Source organism: Nannospalax galili, unplaced genomic scaffold (assembly GCF_000622305.1).
Source record: "Nannospalax galili isolate Female #2095 unplaced genomic scaffold, S.galili_v1.0 scaffold77, whole genome shotgun sequence".
NCBI classification, from domain to species: Eukaryota; Metazoa; Chordata; class Mammalia; order Rodentia; family Spalacidae; genus Nannospalax; species Nannospalax galili.
This window is the reverse complement of record NW_008341457.1, coordinates 3742617-3755652: the sequence shown is the minus strand read 5'-3', so window position 1 is coordinate 3755652 and position 13036 is coordinate 3742617. Positions and strand designations below refer to the sequence as shown.

Below are 13036 nucleotides of genomic sequence, written 5' to 3'. Positions count from 1 at the left end.
CTGTATTCTTGATTCTTGGGTTTCACCCGGGAGGGGAGGGTGTGGCTGGTCGCTGGGGAGGGCAGTAGGGCGGCCTCCGGGTGGCGGCAGAGCCATTAAAAGGCCGGCCCAGTCAGACCCGGAACAGCTTCTCTCCCCTGCCTCCAACGCGCCCCTCAGGACTGTGGATCGTCAGGACTCCACAACACCCCAACAGGTGAGGGGGACCTCGGACCCCACGTCCATTGTGCCCACATCCTTGGACTGTGATGCTGGGGACAGAACCATCCCCAGAGAGGCCCCCACAAGCTCTGAGCCAGGTGAAACCGTGGTAAACATGGGGAGTCCCCATGTTTTTTTCTCTTTATGTTCTTGCAGAAGTTTCTCCCCTCTGCTCCTCAGTTTCTCCATCTTAATTAGAGGGGCTACAGGAACCCCAAGTGAGAGGGTTTGGGTAGCCCAGTCTGACTTCAAACTGACAGCAAGCCTCCTGCCTCAGTTTTAGCAAGCCTCCTGCCTCAGTTTTCTGTGCCCATCAGGGCTCAGTCATGACCCCTTTTGAGACTCAGTTTCCCCATGGAAGGTCGTCGTAGAGTGTAGTGTCAAAGATGGGGGGAAATGGACGCAGATTCAAATCCCAGCCTGGCTTAAGAAGTTGGATACATCCTGTGCCTCAACTTCCACTCCTGCTGGACAGGGATGAAGGGACCCAAAGGGGTGAGGGAAGGAGCCTGTACACCCCACTCTCTGGGTTTTGTCCTCTGACATCCATCTATTAACTTCTGTCAAGTCCTCCCACCTCTGCAGTCAGAGCTGGGAGATCAGTGACTTAGAAGAGATGGAGGTGCTGGTCGGGGGGGGGGGTGTCCCACAAGCCAGGCCTGGAGGCAGCGCAGGACAGGTCAGTGTCCCCCCGCCCCCAGATTCATGGCAATTCAGCTGCCTCAGACTATGGAGTGGTGGGATAGCAAGCCTGTGCCACCATGCCAGGCTTCTCCAAGTGTTTTTGAAGTCCTCGTTATTTCATATGAACTTTTGTGTGGATATAAAACAGGGAATTCCCATTTCCAGGATGCAAAAATGAGGGTCAGAGGCAGGATCCTACCCCAAGTCCTGCTGACCCCCCAGAAAAATGGAAACTCAAGGACCTCTGCACCCTGAGATTCATAATTCCAGTCAAGATACACCCTAAACTTGGAACATCTATCCTATGTCTCCCCCAGATTCAGAGTTGGAGGTGGGATGGGGAGGTGATAGGAACAGACATAGGTTCAGAGGAGAGCCACAAGACAGCCCAGGCTGTCTTGGTCCCCCTCCCCTATCCTTTAGGAGCAACAGAGCAGAGGTGCCCCCTCTGGGCTAGTGTGGGATGAGTGGGGAGCTGGGTGGCAGCTGAGTTCCGGCTCCCTGGGGCCAAGGCCTGTAGTGGCATGGTGCCCGCCCTTGCCAAGCCCGTTAGTATCGTTTTTCTGCCATTCTGTGGACTTTGTTTCCTGGGCCAGGTGGGGCTGGGGAGGAGGGGCACACCTGCTCCCAGGTGGGGCCTCATCCCCTTGGCAACAGGTAGACAGGGCGGAGCCAGGGGCCACTCTGAGGAGGACAGAGCTGGAGGCCAGGAGGAGGCCTGGGCATCCTGGACTGGCAGGTGAAGCTGGGAAGCCAGGGGACTGGGATGAGATCAGTGGGGGACTCAGGAAAAGCAAGAAGAGTTTGTTTGGGGGTGTGTACCTATTAGCAGGGTTGGCTTGCCTACAGGGCACTCAGGCCCCAGAGACCTCCCATCTGTCCCCACCACCCTCAGCCCAGCTGCAGATCCAGGTCCTCATGGCTTTAAGAACCTGAGGTCTGACCCCCACTAACCCAAATCCCAGAGCCCCAAACCCACTGAAAGATAGCTGAACCCAATGCTATGTGAGACCTTCCAGCATTCAGGTAGTGACTCTCCCCTTTCTGGGGTTCAGGGCTGGTTTTGGAGGCACCTCAGGAGGCTGGGGTCCTGGCCATGCGTCTCAGGCTGGTCCAGTCTGTGGTCAGAGGTCAGCCTCAGGCTGGGGTTCCCTGGGGCCAGTGATCTGGGAGACAAGTAGCACCCCAGGGGACAGGACTCTCTGAGCCTCTCCCTGATAGATGACCTGGGGGTCTTGACAAAGGGCCTTTGCCCTAGGGGCAGGAGGCTAGAGGAAGCAGGTATTCCCCCAGGGGCCATAAACCCAGTTTCAGTGGGAATCACAAGGTCAGCTTCCTGCACTGAGGTGGCAGCTGGTGAAAGGTCACTGGCTTTGGAACTCCCTCTATCATCAGTGCTGTGTGACCTCCCTCGCTGGGACCAAGTTCCCATTACAAAGCTGGTTCCCTTTTCCTGGGTTCTTGTGAGCCCTGAATAAGATGATGGTGTGTAGTGTGACTGGTGGACAGGAATTAAGATGGGGCTGAGGGCTGAGACTGTGGGAGCTGAAGATCACAAAGAGGCCCTTTGTGCCCACCAGGGCTTCCACATACCAGCCATCAACTCAATCTCCCCAGACCCTAGGCATTGGCCCCCCAGGTGACCCTGAGACCCCTCCCAGGTGGATCTGGGAATTAATTTGTTATATCTATAGCCACTGTGAAGCATCTGTGAGTGCTTACCATATACCAGGCACAAAGCTGGTTTTATAGCTTCTGTGGCAGGTTGTGTCTGGACCCCAAAGCCATGGATACAGACACTTGCCCAGCCCATAACTTAGAGGGACCTAGTGGCCTTGAACCCCAACCCAAGCTCCACCCTCTGGTGTGAATCATAGGAAGAATGTGGCACCCCACCACGCTCGCCCCACCCCAGAGGACCCCTGTATCCCATCCTCCTAGAGGTCATCCCACTGTCCAATGATAGGGATCATAAAATACTGTGTAAATACCAGTCACTCCATAAATGTGCCAGGTGCACACCAGCTCAGAGTTCAAGACCAGCCTGGGCAGCTTAGTCAGCCTGACTCTCAAAAAGTAAAAGGAGGGCTAGGGGTATGGCCCAGGGGTATAGTGACAGCCTAGAATCCCCAGTGAGGGACAGGGGATGTGGCTCAGGGGTAAGTGACAGCCTGGAATCCCCCAGTGAGGGGCTAGGGGCGTGGCTCAGGGTAGAGTGACAGCCTGGAATCCCCCAGTGAGGGGCTGGGGGCGTGGCTCAGGGGTAGAGTGACAGCCTAGACTCTCCAGTGAGGGGCTGGGGACATGGCCCAGGGGTATAGTGACAGCCTAGAATCGCCCAGTGAGGGGCCTGGGGCATGGCTCAGGGGTGCACTCTTGATGATTTTGGGGGGCCCTGGTTGTGTAGTCGGGCTGTGGCTCCAGATTCCAGGAGACAGAAGTAAAAGTGAAAGCAAAATGTTAGGACTGTTGGACAAAGATCTTGGACAAGGTTGACCCCTGATCTGGTCAAGGTATCATCTGTGGCTCTGTACCCCACCCAGGCTTAGGGACAAGGTCCATGGCACTCCCATCCTATCCTGGGTTTATGGTGCTGATTCAGGGAGTTGTTGAGATGTGACCAGTTGTTCTACAGGGCAGAGGACCAGGGTTGTGTGTGCTGGAAAACCCCATTTTCTGCCCCTCTCTGAGCCTCAGTTTCCCTGTAAGGCATCATCATCAAGGAGTATACTCTGAGTGCATCCTTGAAAGTTGTTGGGTAAGAAGACCACAGATGGAGTCTTATCTCAGAAGTGTGAGAGCAGGTTCTGAGCTCTGTGGAGGGGCAGATGTACATGGAGTAGAAACCAACCAGAGCCTCAAATATTAGGGAGCTGGAACAGGGGCAAGGGACAGAGGTGAGGGAGAGGCAATTGGCCACCAGGGTGTTTAGAAGATGGGTGGATGGCTGAGCCTCCAAAAGTCAGCAAGGTACAAGGGCACACACCTGTCAACCACATGTCAAATGAGCACTCAGGTGGCTAAAGCAGGAGGATTGCTGAGTTGCTGAGTTTTGAAACAGCCTGGCCTACATAATTCTCTGCAAGAGCAGCCAGTGCTCTTAACTGTTGAGCCATCTCTCCAGTCCCAAGATGGCAAATGATCTATAGAGAGAGAGAGAGAGAGAGAGAGAGAGAGAGAGAGAGAGAGGAAGAAAAGGTGAAATGGGGAGCTGGAGAGCTGGCTCAGCAGTTAGGAGCACGAGCTGTTCAGTTCCCACACATTGTGGTTCACAATCATCCATAACCCCAGTTCCGGGGAATCCAACACCCTCTTCTGGCCTCCACAGGTATTGCATGCATATGGTGCCCTTATATCCATGCAGACAAAACACTCCAGACACATTAAATACATACTACGTACATACATACATGCCATAAAGCAGACTCCTATGCACCTAATAACAGAACATTAAAAACCATACATCTTAAGCCAGGCATGGTAGCAGCACACGCCTTTAACCTCAGCACTCTCAAGGCCGAGGCAGGCGACTCTCTATAAGATAGAGGCCAGCCTAGTCTACATAGCGAGTTCCAGGCCACCTGGGACTACAGGGAGACCTTGCCTCAATAAATTAATAAACAAATACGTATTTTAAAAAGAGAAGAAAAAGAAGCTGGGTGTGGTGGTGCATGCCATTAAATCCAATACTCAGGAAGCAGAGGCAGGCAGATCTCTGTGAGATTGAGGGCAGCCTGGGCTACATAGTGAGACCCTGTCTCATTAAAGAAGAAAAAAGAAAGAAGAAGAGATCAGACAGTAAAGTATAATCTTGTTGGTTCAGCCACAGGATACCTAGAGATTTAGGTACCATTTGATCCAGGAGCTCAAATGTTTTATTTTTTTGGTGGGAGACCATGCCATGTTGGGGGGATTCCTGTCTCTGTCTTCAATGGTGGTCTGACCTAGTCTTCCTCACCCTCTCTCCCTCAGTGAGCCCAGAGGCTGCCATCCCCACAGAGGAAGGTCACACTGAGACCCCTTGATATGGATCGAGTTACCAGATACCCCATTTTTAGCAACCCCAACTCGTCCCGAGTCACAGGCTTGGCACTGGACGGGCACACCAGTTACACCATCGAGTTGGTGGGTGTTGGGTCAGAGGCTGAGTGGAGCAGGGAGGAACCGCAGGCCTGGCCAGATGTGGAAAGAGCAAGGGTTTCCCACAAGAGACAAGCTTTCTCCAGCCAGCCGTCCGCACAGTCACAGTTCTTGGAAGATGAGGAAGACGAGGAGATGAAGACTTATTGCCTGGATGCCAGTAACACCCTCTGTAGCCAGTCACAAGACCTGGACATGGAGCGCTGGGTCATCATCCAGGGCCAGGCAGTCAAGAAATGCAGCACAGCGGCCACAGTCCAGGGTGCAAATGACCAGGGAGACCCCAGGCTTGTTGGCCAGCCTCGGTCCACAGTCCTCAAGGAGAGCTTGGTGGACAGGGAACAGATTGACTTCCTGGTGGCCCGGCAGCAGTTTTTGAGTTTGGAGAAAGCAAACACAAACCCAGTCTCTGGGAACCCCATGGCCAGGGTGACACTTGCACATCCCCCACCAGGGGTCAGCCAGGCCCCCAAGGACCTCAACAGGCCCCACATAGCCAATGGGTTTGTTGCCCCTGTCCCAGTTACCTCACCAGTAAAAGAGATGATCTTGGAGAAGAGGGTCCGAGGTGGTTTCCCTGCTGCATCCAACATTTGTACAGTCAACAACCCTAGCACCCAGCCCAGTGAGGTGGCTTCTGAGATCCCCAAAGAGACGCCCATCGAGCGGGAGATCAGACTGGCCCAGGAGAGAGAGGCTGATCTGCGGGAGCAGAGGGGACTTGGCCGGGCAGCTGGTCACCAGGAGCTGGTGCAGATCCCCAGCAGGCCAGTGCTCAGCAAGGTGAACCTGCTTGAGGGGCCACAGCGGAGGGACAGAGGCCGGCCTTCACTCTATGTGCAGAGGGACATGGTCCAGGAGACACAGCGTGAGGAGGACCACAGGCGGGAGGGCTTGCAGGTGGGCCGCGCGTCTACACCTAACTGGGCTTCTCAGGACTCTCAGCCCGGCCTCTGGAGATCCCTGAGCTCGGACAGTATCCTCAGCCCCACCCTAGATGCCCGGGTGGCAAACCCAGCTCCAGAAACACGAAAGATCAACCGCATCACACCAGATGCCTACCAGCCCTATCTGGGGTCCGGGACCCCCCAGCTAGGATTCTCAGCTTTGGGGGTCTACAGCAAGCCGAGTGGCCTCCCTATGGAGGACAGCAAAGCTGTGGCCACTAGGTCTCCCAAGCGTCTGTCAGAATCATCTGGGAAATTCCTGAGCTCAAAGCAAGAGGGCCTCAAGTCCCCCGGGGGACCCCCACGTGCCAATGGGGGTGTCCTGCGACGGGAGTATTTCTTCCTTCGACCACTGAGCTTCAGGGTCCCGGATGCACCCCAGCAGGCTGAGCAGTCCCACACCTGGGGCTGGGAGGTGGCCGGGGCTCCCGCATTGCGACTGCATAAGTCGCCGTCCTCTGGTCTGCTGGAGAGGGAGATGCAGAGCGTTTTGCAGCGTGAGCGAGAGGTGGCCGAGGAGCGAAGGACTGCGCTGTTCCCCGAGGTCTTCTCCCCAATGCTGGACCAGGAGCAGGACGGAGAGCAATACTCCCGGAGCTCCTCCCGGGCATCTGGTAAGCTGGGGATGGCAATGACCGCAGGGGCCAGAGCTAGGAAATGCCAACTTTTCCTTTATGTTTCTTCCTTTTATTTATTTAGTTTTACTTTATGTGTATGAGTGTTTTGTCTGCGTGTATGTAAGTGCACCCATGTGTGCAATGCCCATGGAGCCCAGAGTTACCGAGAACTGTTAGTCACCATATGGGTGCTGGGAACAGAACCCTGGTCCTCTGCAAGAACAGCCAGTGCTCTTAACTGCTGAGCCAGCTCTTCCAGTGTTTTGGCTTGTGTGTGCAAAAATCTCTCCTGACAGGCTATTTTGGTACATCTGTCACAGCTAGCTGCCTGTCTGTCCATTCACCTGTGTCTTTAGCAGTTCCTGACCCTGGTCCAGAGCTGCAGGTCACCTGACTTCAGCCTGACAGATGTCCTATTGTCTCTGATGCTGGCTTCCTCTCCACCACAGGCATCACAGGCAGCTATTCGGTGTCAGAATCACCAGTTTTCACTCCCATCCACCTGCACTCCAACCTGACGTGGAAGGCAGAGGCCCCTGTTGATGTGGCAGACATAGCAGGCTATGCTCCCGGGCAGAGGAAGAAGGAGACCTGGGTGAGTTTTCTTCCAAGGGAAGGTCTCCACTAAGTTCATCCTGGGTCCAGTACCACTGGCCCCAGCAGGTGACTCTCCATGTATGGACAATGGATGGGCTTCTCGGCCTGTCCTGTCTGGGGGGCAGATAAGAGAGGGACTCTGTTCTTATTTCGAGGTCACCTTTGGGGCCAAAGGTCAAAGTTCTGGGCAAAGGAGGAAGAAAAGTGTTGGCTAGTCATTAGCATTGTAGTTATTATTATTTTTTTTGTCTTTTTGAGGCAGGGTCTCCCTTGTAGCCCCAGCTGTCCTGGAACTCACTATGTAGATCAGGCTGGCCTTGAACTCACAGAGATCCACCTGCCTCTGCCTCCTAAGTGCTGGGACTACAGGCATGTACCACCACGCCCGGCTACATAATTATTATTTTTTAAAATTTTGTTATTTTGTCTTTTTTTTTTCTTTTTTTCAGAGCTGAGGACCGAACTCAGGGCCTTGTGCTTACTAGGAAGCACTCTACCACGGAGCTAAATCCCCAACCCCTATTTTTTAAATTTTATGTGTATGAACATTGTAGCATGTATGTAAGTGCAATGCCCTTGGAGGCCAGAAAAGGGCATTGGATCCCCTGGGAACCAAACCCGGGTCCTCTGCAAGACTCCTGAGTGGTCTTTCCAGTTCCTTAATCTTTTGTGTTTGTGGACACTGCATGCCCCAGCACAACCTCAGTCCATCTTCACTTTCCACCTTATTTGAGGCAGAGTCTCTTGGGTTCACTGCTGTCTGCCAGGCTGGCCTGACAGCTTCTGGGGACTCTCCTTTCTCCACCTCTCATCTCCACTGGAGATGTGGAGATGACAGACATGTGCATCCACACCCTGGGCTACATGGGTTCTTGGAATTTGAACTCAGGTCCTCAGGCTTGCAAGGCAAGCACTTTATGCACTGAACCACCTTCCCAGTGCCACTGCCGTGAGACATGCCATGGGCGGGCTGTTAGGAGGGTTTGGGGATACCAGGGAGAATAACATACATCCTGACCTACCCACCCAGGATCACAGCCTGATGCCATGATATGAGGCATAGCTTGGCCCAGTGACCAAGGTTCAAGTACAGGCAAGTTGCAGCCCCACTCTGACGCTTGGTCTCCTCTTCTGAAAAATCAATATGATGATAGCAGCCAGCTCGAAGGGTTCTCATACACATGGAATGTTCTGTGTGCGACAGGACAAGATCCAGTCTCCAGCAGAGCTTGGTACATGCCCGCCTTGCTCACCATAATACACTGAGATAAACTGTGGGCACTGTTGGCTGTGAGTGGAACGGTGTGAGGGTACAGCATGACAGATGGCTTTGAGTTTGGCAACCATGAGACCCTGGCAGAGCTGCATCAGTGGGGTGTCTCTTCCCTTCCTGCCCCAAGGGAGGACAGTAAACTAGCTTGTGGTAGACTTCCAGGTGGAGCTAGGCAGAAAGGATGGGTACTGATTCTTGGTCTTCTCCCACAGTATGCAGGTATCAACCCTGCAGATCATGTCAACTCAGAGGTGAGTGATCTCCATCGTGTGGGGAGTGCTCCAGTCTGTCTCTGTCTTCCATCCCCTCACCATGGCATTATCCATCAAAGGCTTTTCTTCTAGGCTTTGGACTACACTGAGTATCTGTTCCATTGCCAGGGTCTTACTGAGGTAGATTGTGTTATGACCTGCTTGTGATGTCTGCCATGGTAGATTGTGCGGTGATTGACTTGTAATGCCTGCCACAGGCATAGATTATGGCAAGAGGGTCTCTCTATGTGAGGCCTCTTTATCATAAGATCAAGTTTTCAACAGATTAGTATATAAAAGCATATTTGGAGGGTTGGTGGGGGCAGGTATTTGTTTCACTATCTAGTCCAGGTTCACCTGGAACTCACAATCCTCCTGCCTCAGTCTCTTGAGTTTTGGCATGGCAGGCCTGCACCACCATGCCTGGTGTGTTACTATTATCATTAAACAAGGTTTCATGTAGCACAAGCTGCCCTTGAATTTACTATGTAGCCCAGGCTAACCTTAAACTCACACTCTTCCTGCCTCAGTCTACTGAGTGCTGGGAATACAGACCTGCACCATCCTTCCTGGCTTTTTCTTCTTCTCATTATATTATTATTATTATTATTCTCATGTAGCCTCAGTTGGCCTTGAACTTGCAGGAGTCCTCCTGCCTCAGCCTCCTGGTGCCCCTTTGCCCAGCAGTTGCAGCCTTTCCTATGCTTGGCCCAGGCATAATATCTCTGCTGTGAAGCTCAGCACAAATCAGCAGCTCCCTTGGTCATAATATTAGAAGCTGAGGGTGTGACGCAAAGGGGAGGGGTTGGCACTCCACTTCAGCTCTGTTTCAGTGGGGAGTCCCCTGGAGGTGGTTCATGTCAACGAGGGGGACCCCTGTGTGCATGCAGGTCCTGGGAGCCACTCGGGTGACACGGCATAAGAACGCCTTAGCGGAGCGCTGGGAAGCAAGAATATATGCCAGTGAGGATGAGGACTGAGCCTGCGTGTGGACAAAGACTCCCTGCCCATGAACACTGCCAAGCTATGCTTTGAGATTTTTGCTAAGTAGCCCGGGCTGGCCTCAATCTCACAAAGATCCAACTGTCTCTGCCTCCCAAGTGCTATATATTTTCACTTTTATTTTCAGGGGCATGTGTGGATTTTCTGCTTGGGGAGTGGGGTGATTAGGCTGAGATGAAAATTCGTCCCCTAGCTTTCTGTTTCTGAGACTTTGCCAAATGCTTGGGAGTCTGAGGAAGTGATGCCCAGGGGAAGCTATGTCTGGATCTTTCCCTGAAGTCCTCAGCTGTCCTTCCCTGTGCACCAGAGGGCAAAGAGCCATGATCTGTCACCTGGCAGGAAAAGGACTCCATTTAGGAGCCCTCAGTTCTGGTCTTGCCAACTTCCAAACTTATCCATGTTGCTATGAAATAAACCTGTCTGAGTTGCTGGCCCTCTGTCTGATACGTTGATCCTGGTGACCTCAGCCTTATCTCCCAAGCTGTACACCTGGGAGGGTGATGGCCCACAAGCTAGTTTGTGGGAGGTTGGGGTGGGATTCAGTGCAGGTAGTGAGATGAGTTCTCAGACATCGGACAAGATGACAGGGTGTCAGCATAAGGCGCCAACCCAGCCACACATGGAGCCCTACACAGTGGACCTGGCCAAGTGCCTTGAGCAGTGGGCAACCTGTGTAACAGGCGTGGGTGACCCTAAGAGGAAGGGACAGATGCAATGAAGTGGGGGGCATCCAGATTCACTGGCCTCTGAGGCTCTGCCCCTCCAGAAGTAGCTGGTGACAATTACAGTCTCTCCGCCACCCCTCACAGCTATTTTGAGATCTTTAAGGCACCCACAGGATGGGCAAGGCAGATGTGAGATGGAAATAGCCAGGGCTGAGGTTTGAGAACCTTGAGCGTCAGGAAGAGGTGCAGGGTGCCAAGTCTGGGCAGAAAGCTATAGTCTGAGGGTGGAGACCTATGCCCTGGGAGACCCCAGTCTGAGGAAAGAGGCCTCATCCCAGAAGAGTCTGGAGGCCCCCATCCCTTAGCTTATGGTCCCTTCCTCCCTCTTCAGAGCCAGCAGAATGTTGTCTCCCAGTCTTTCTGCCTCATCCTCCTGCCTCCCTCTGAGGATCCTGTGGCGACACTGGGCCCTGGATGATTCAGGACAGTCCCAAGTTCAGGATTCTCAGCACTAACCCCTCTGTGGGGTTCCATCTGCCATGGGAGGTGAGGAGGCCTCAGGGCCCAGGGCCCATGGGGTAAGTCTTGGCCATTCTGCCCTGCACAGGGTATCCTCAGCCACCTTGTTTACCAACCCATTGCCACATACACACAAGGACCAGAGTTCAGATCCCCAATATCCATGTAAAAGTCAGGTGGGTGTGCAGGTCCTTTTGCACCCACAGACACAGGAACATGTGTTCACGTATCACTCACGTACACATACACACACACACACACACACACACACACACACAAATGATAAAGTCCACCTGGGTCTTTTGCGCTAATCCACTGCACAGGATACTGGGCAAAGACCACAGGTTTGGACTCTACACAGGGCTGAGCGTATCCTTCAGTGTCCCGTCCTGGCCTTCTAGAGGTGCTATGTCTCCTACCAGGACCTTTGCATCCCACAGTGAGGCCTACCCGGCTATGTACACCTCCACAGAATGTCCCAGTACCCTAGAGGCACAGAGGTTCCTGAGAACCTGGGAGACCACAGGGCGGATGGGGCCACAACAGTGCTGGATTGGATGCCTGTGGCACTCAGCCCAGTGAAGGCTGTGTGTTCTGCTGCACCCTGTCTCCATCTCTCTCTCCATCGCTCTTCCCATCTTTGGAAACTTCTACCACTTGTGGCTCAGGGACAGGTGTGTCTGCAGCTCCAGACCAGAAGCCTCCCCCTCTGGGTGGGGTCCAGCCCATGTCCTCCTTGTGAGGTCCAGCCTATGTCCTCCAGATGGGGACCATCACAGCAGGCCCTCTGTTCCCTGGCTCCCAAGCCGTCCTCCACACAAGGAGCCCTGGGCAGGTGCTGAGGTTTCCTGTAACCACCCTGGTCCCAGGTCTCCTCGATGCATCTGTTGCCAGGTCACCCTGGGAACTCAATGCATAGCAGGACTCAGGGCCCTGGCCCCTCAGGTGGTGACTTGGGTTTCAGAGTTTTTTGGTGTTGGAATATTTTCCATGACATCACATCTCCCAGCCTCAGTTTCCTCCATTTTGTGGAGGGGTGCCTGCATCAGGGCCATCCCCAGAGTGTGTTTCCAGGGATGTCAGATATACAGTCAGGACAAAGTAAATGTGAGTGGATTAAGTGAATAAAATCATAAGCACACAGCCAAGGACTTCTTGGTTGGGGCGTTGCGAACGCTCGCTGCCAGCAGAGGGCTGCAAAGCACCACCAGGCTACTCACTGAGTGTCCTAGACTGGCTTCTCAGAATTTACATTCAGTCCAGGAATCCAAACCTGGAAAGCCAGACAAAATCAACCCTGGTCTGCAGGAGGCAGTAGACAGGTCACTGTTCTGGCTGACAAGATGGAAATGAACCTGATAGAAAATGAAGTTTCCCTCCTCACTGATTAAATTACTTTTAATTAAATTAATTAACTAACTAATTAATTAAATTTTGAGACAGGATTTCTTTGTAGCCCCAGCTGGTCTGGAACTTACTATGAGGCCCAGTCTAGACTCAATCTCACAGAGATCCGCCTGCCTCTGCCTCCTGAGTCCTGAGATTGAAGGTGTTTACCACCAGGCCTGTCAACATTTAAATTTTTGACACAGGTAAATTTGTGTTTTGTTTTGTTTTTTTGATCTTTTTGAGACAGGGTCTCCCTGTAGCCCCAGCTGTCCTGAAACTCACTATGTAGACCAGGCTGGCCTTGAACTCATAGAGATCCACCTGCCCCTGCCTCCCAAGTGCTGGGATTAAAGTCATACACCACCACTTTTAATTAATTAATTAATTGGAGGTGGCAACAATCCATGGAAGGAGGCTGGAGGTCAGGGAACAACTCTGTAAAGTCAGTTCTCTCCATCCACCTTTACCTGGGTTCTAGAGTTCAAACTCAAATCCTCAAGCTTATGCAGCAAGCCCTTTAACACTGAGCCATCTTGTTGGCCTAATTTTTGTTGCTCTTGGCTTTTCTTTGGTTCACCTAAATTTTTTTTAAAAATTTATTTATTTTTTATTTTTAATAACTACAGTGTATTGCCTGCATGTAGGTAAGTGCACCCGTGTCACGCAATGCCCACAGAGGTCAGAAGAGGCTGTCAGATCCCCAGGGACTGGAGTTATGGACAGTTGTTAGCTGCCATATGGGTGCTGGGTA

General features: G+C 52.8%; 1 protein-coding gene across 1 annotated transcript; it reads left to right on the top strand.

Moving 5' to 3' along the window:
• Positions 1 to 76: 76 nt before the first annotated feature.
• Positions 77 to 10145, top strand: Misp (mitotic spindle positioning). Its single transcript, XM_008837201.3, has 5 exons — positions 77 to 196; positions 4858 to 6586; positions 7039 to 7184; positions 8672 to 8710; positions 9601 to 10145. Exons 2-5 carry the CDS (start codon positions 4912 to 4914, stop codon positions 9688 to 9690), a joined length of 1950 nt encoding a protein of 649 aa, XP_008835423.1. The 5' UTR covers positions 77 to 196; positions 4858 to 4911; the 3' UTR covers positions 9691 to 10145.
• The last annotated feature ends 2891 nt before the right edge of the window (positions 10146 to 13036 follow it).

Excerpts from the sequence above, each read along its gene's own strand:
- Misp (XM_008837201.3), top strand. The coding sequence starts at position 4,912 with ATGGATCGAGTTACCAGATACCCCATTTTTAGCAACCCCAACTCGTCC. Across the intron at positions 6,587-7,038 it reads GAGCTCCTCCCGGGCATCTG|GCATCACAGGCAGCTATTCG; the intron begins GTAAGCTGGGGA and ends TCTCCACCACAG. Across the intron at positions 8,711-9,600 it reads CAGATCATGTCAACTCAGAG|GTCCTGGGAGCCACTCGGGT; the intron begins GTGAGTGATCTC and ends GTGTGCATGCAG.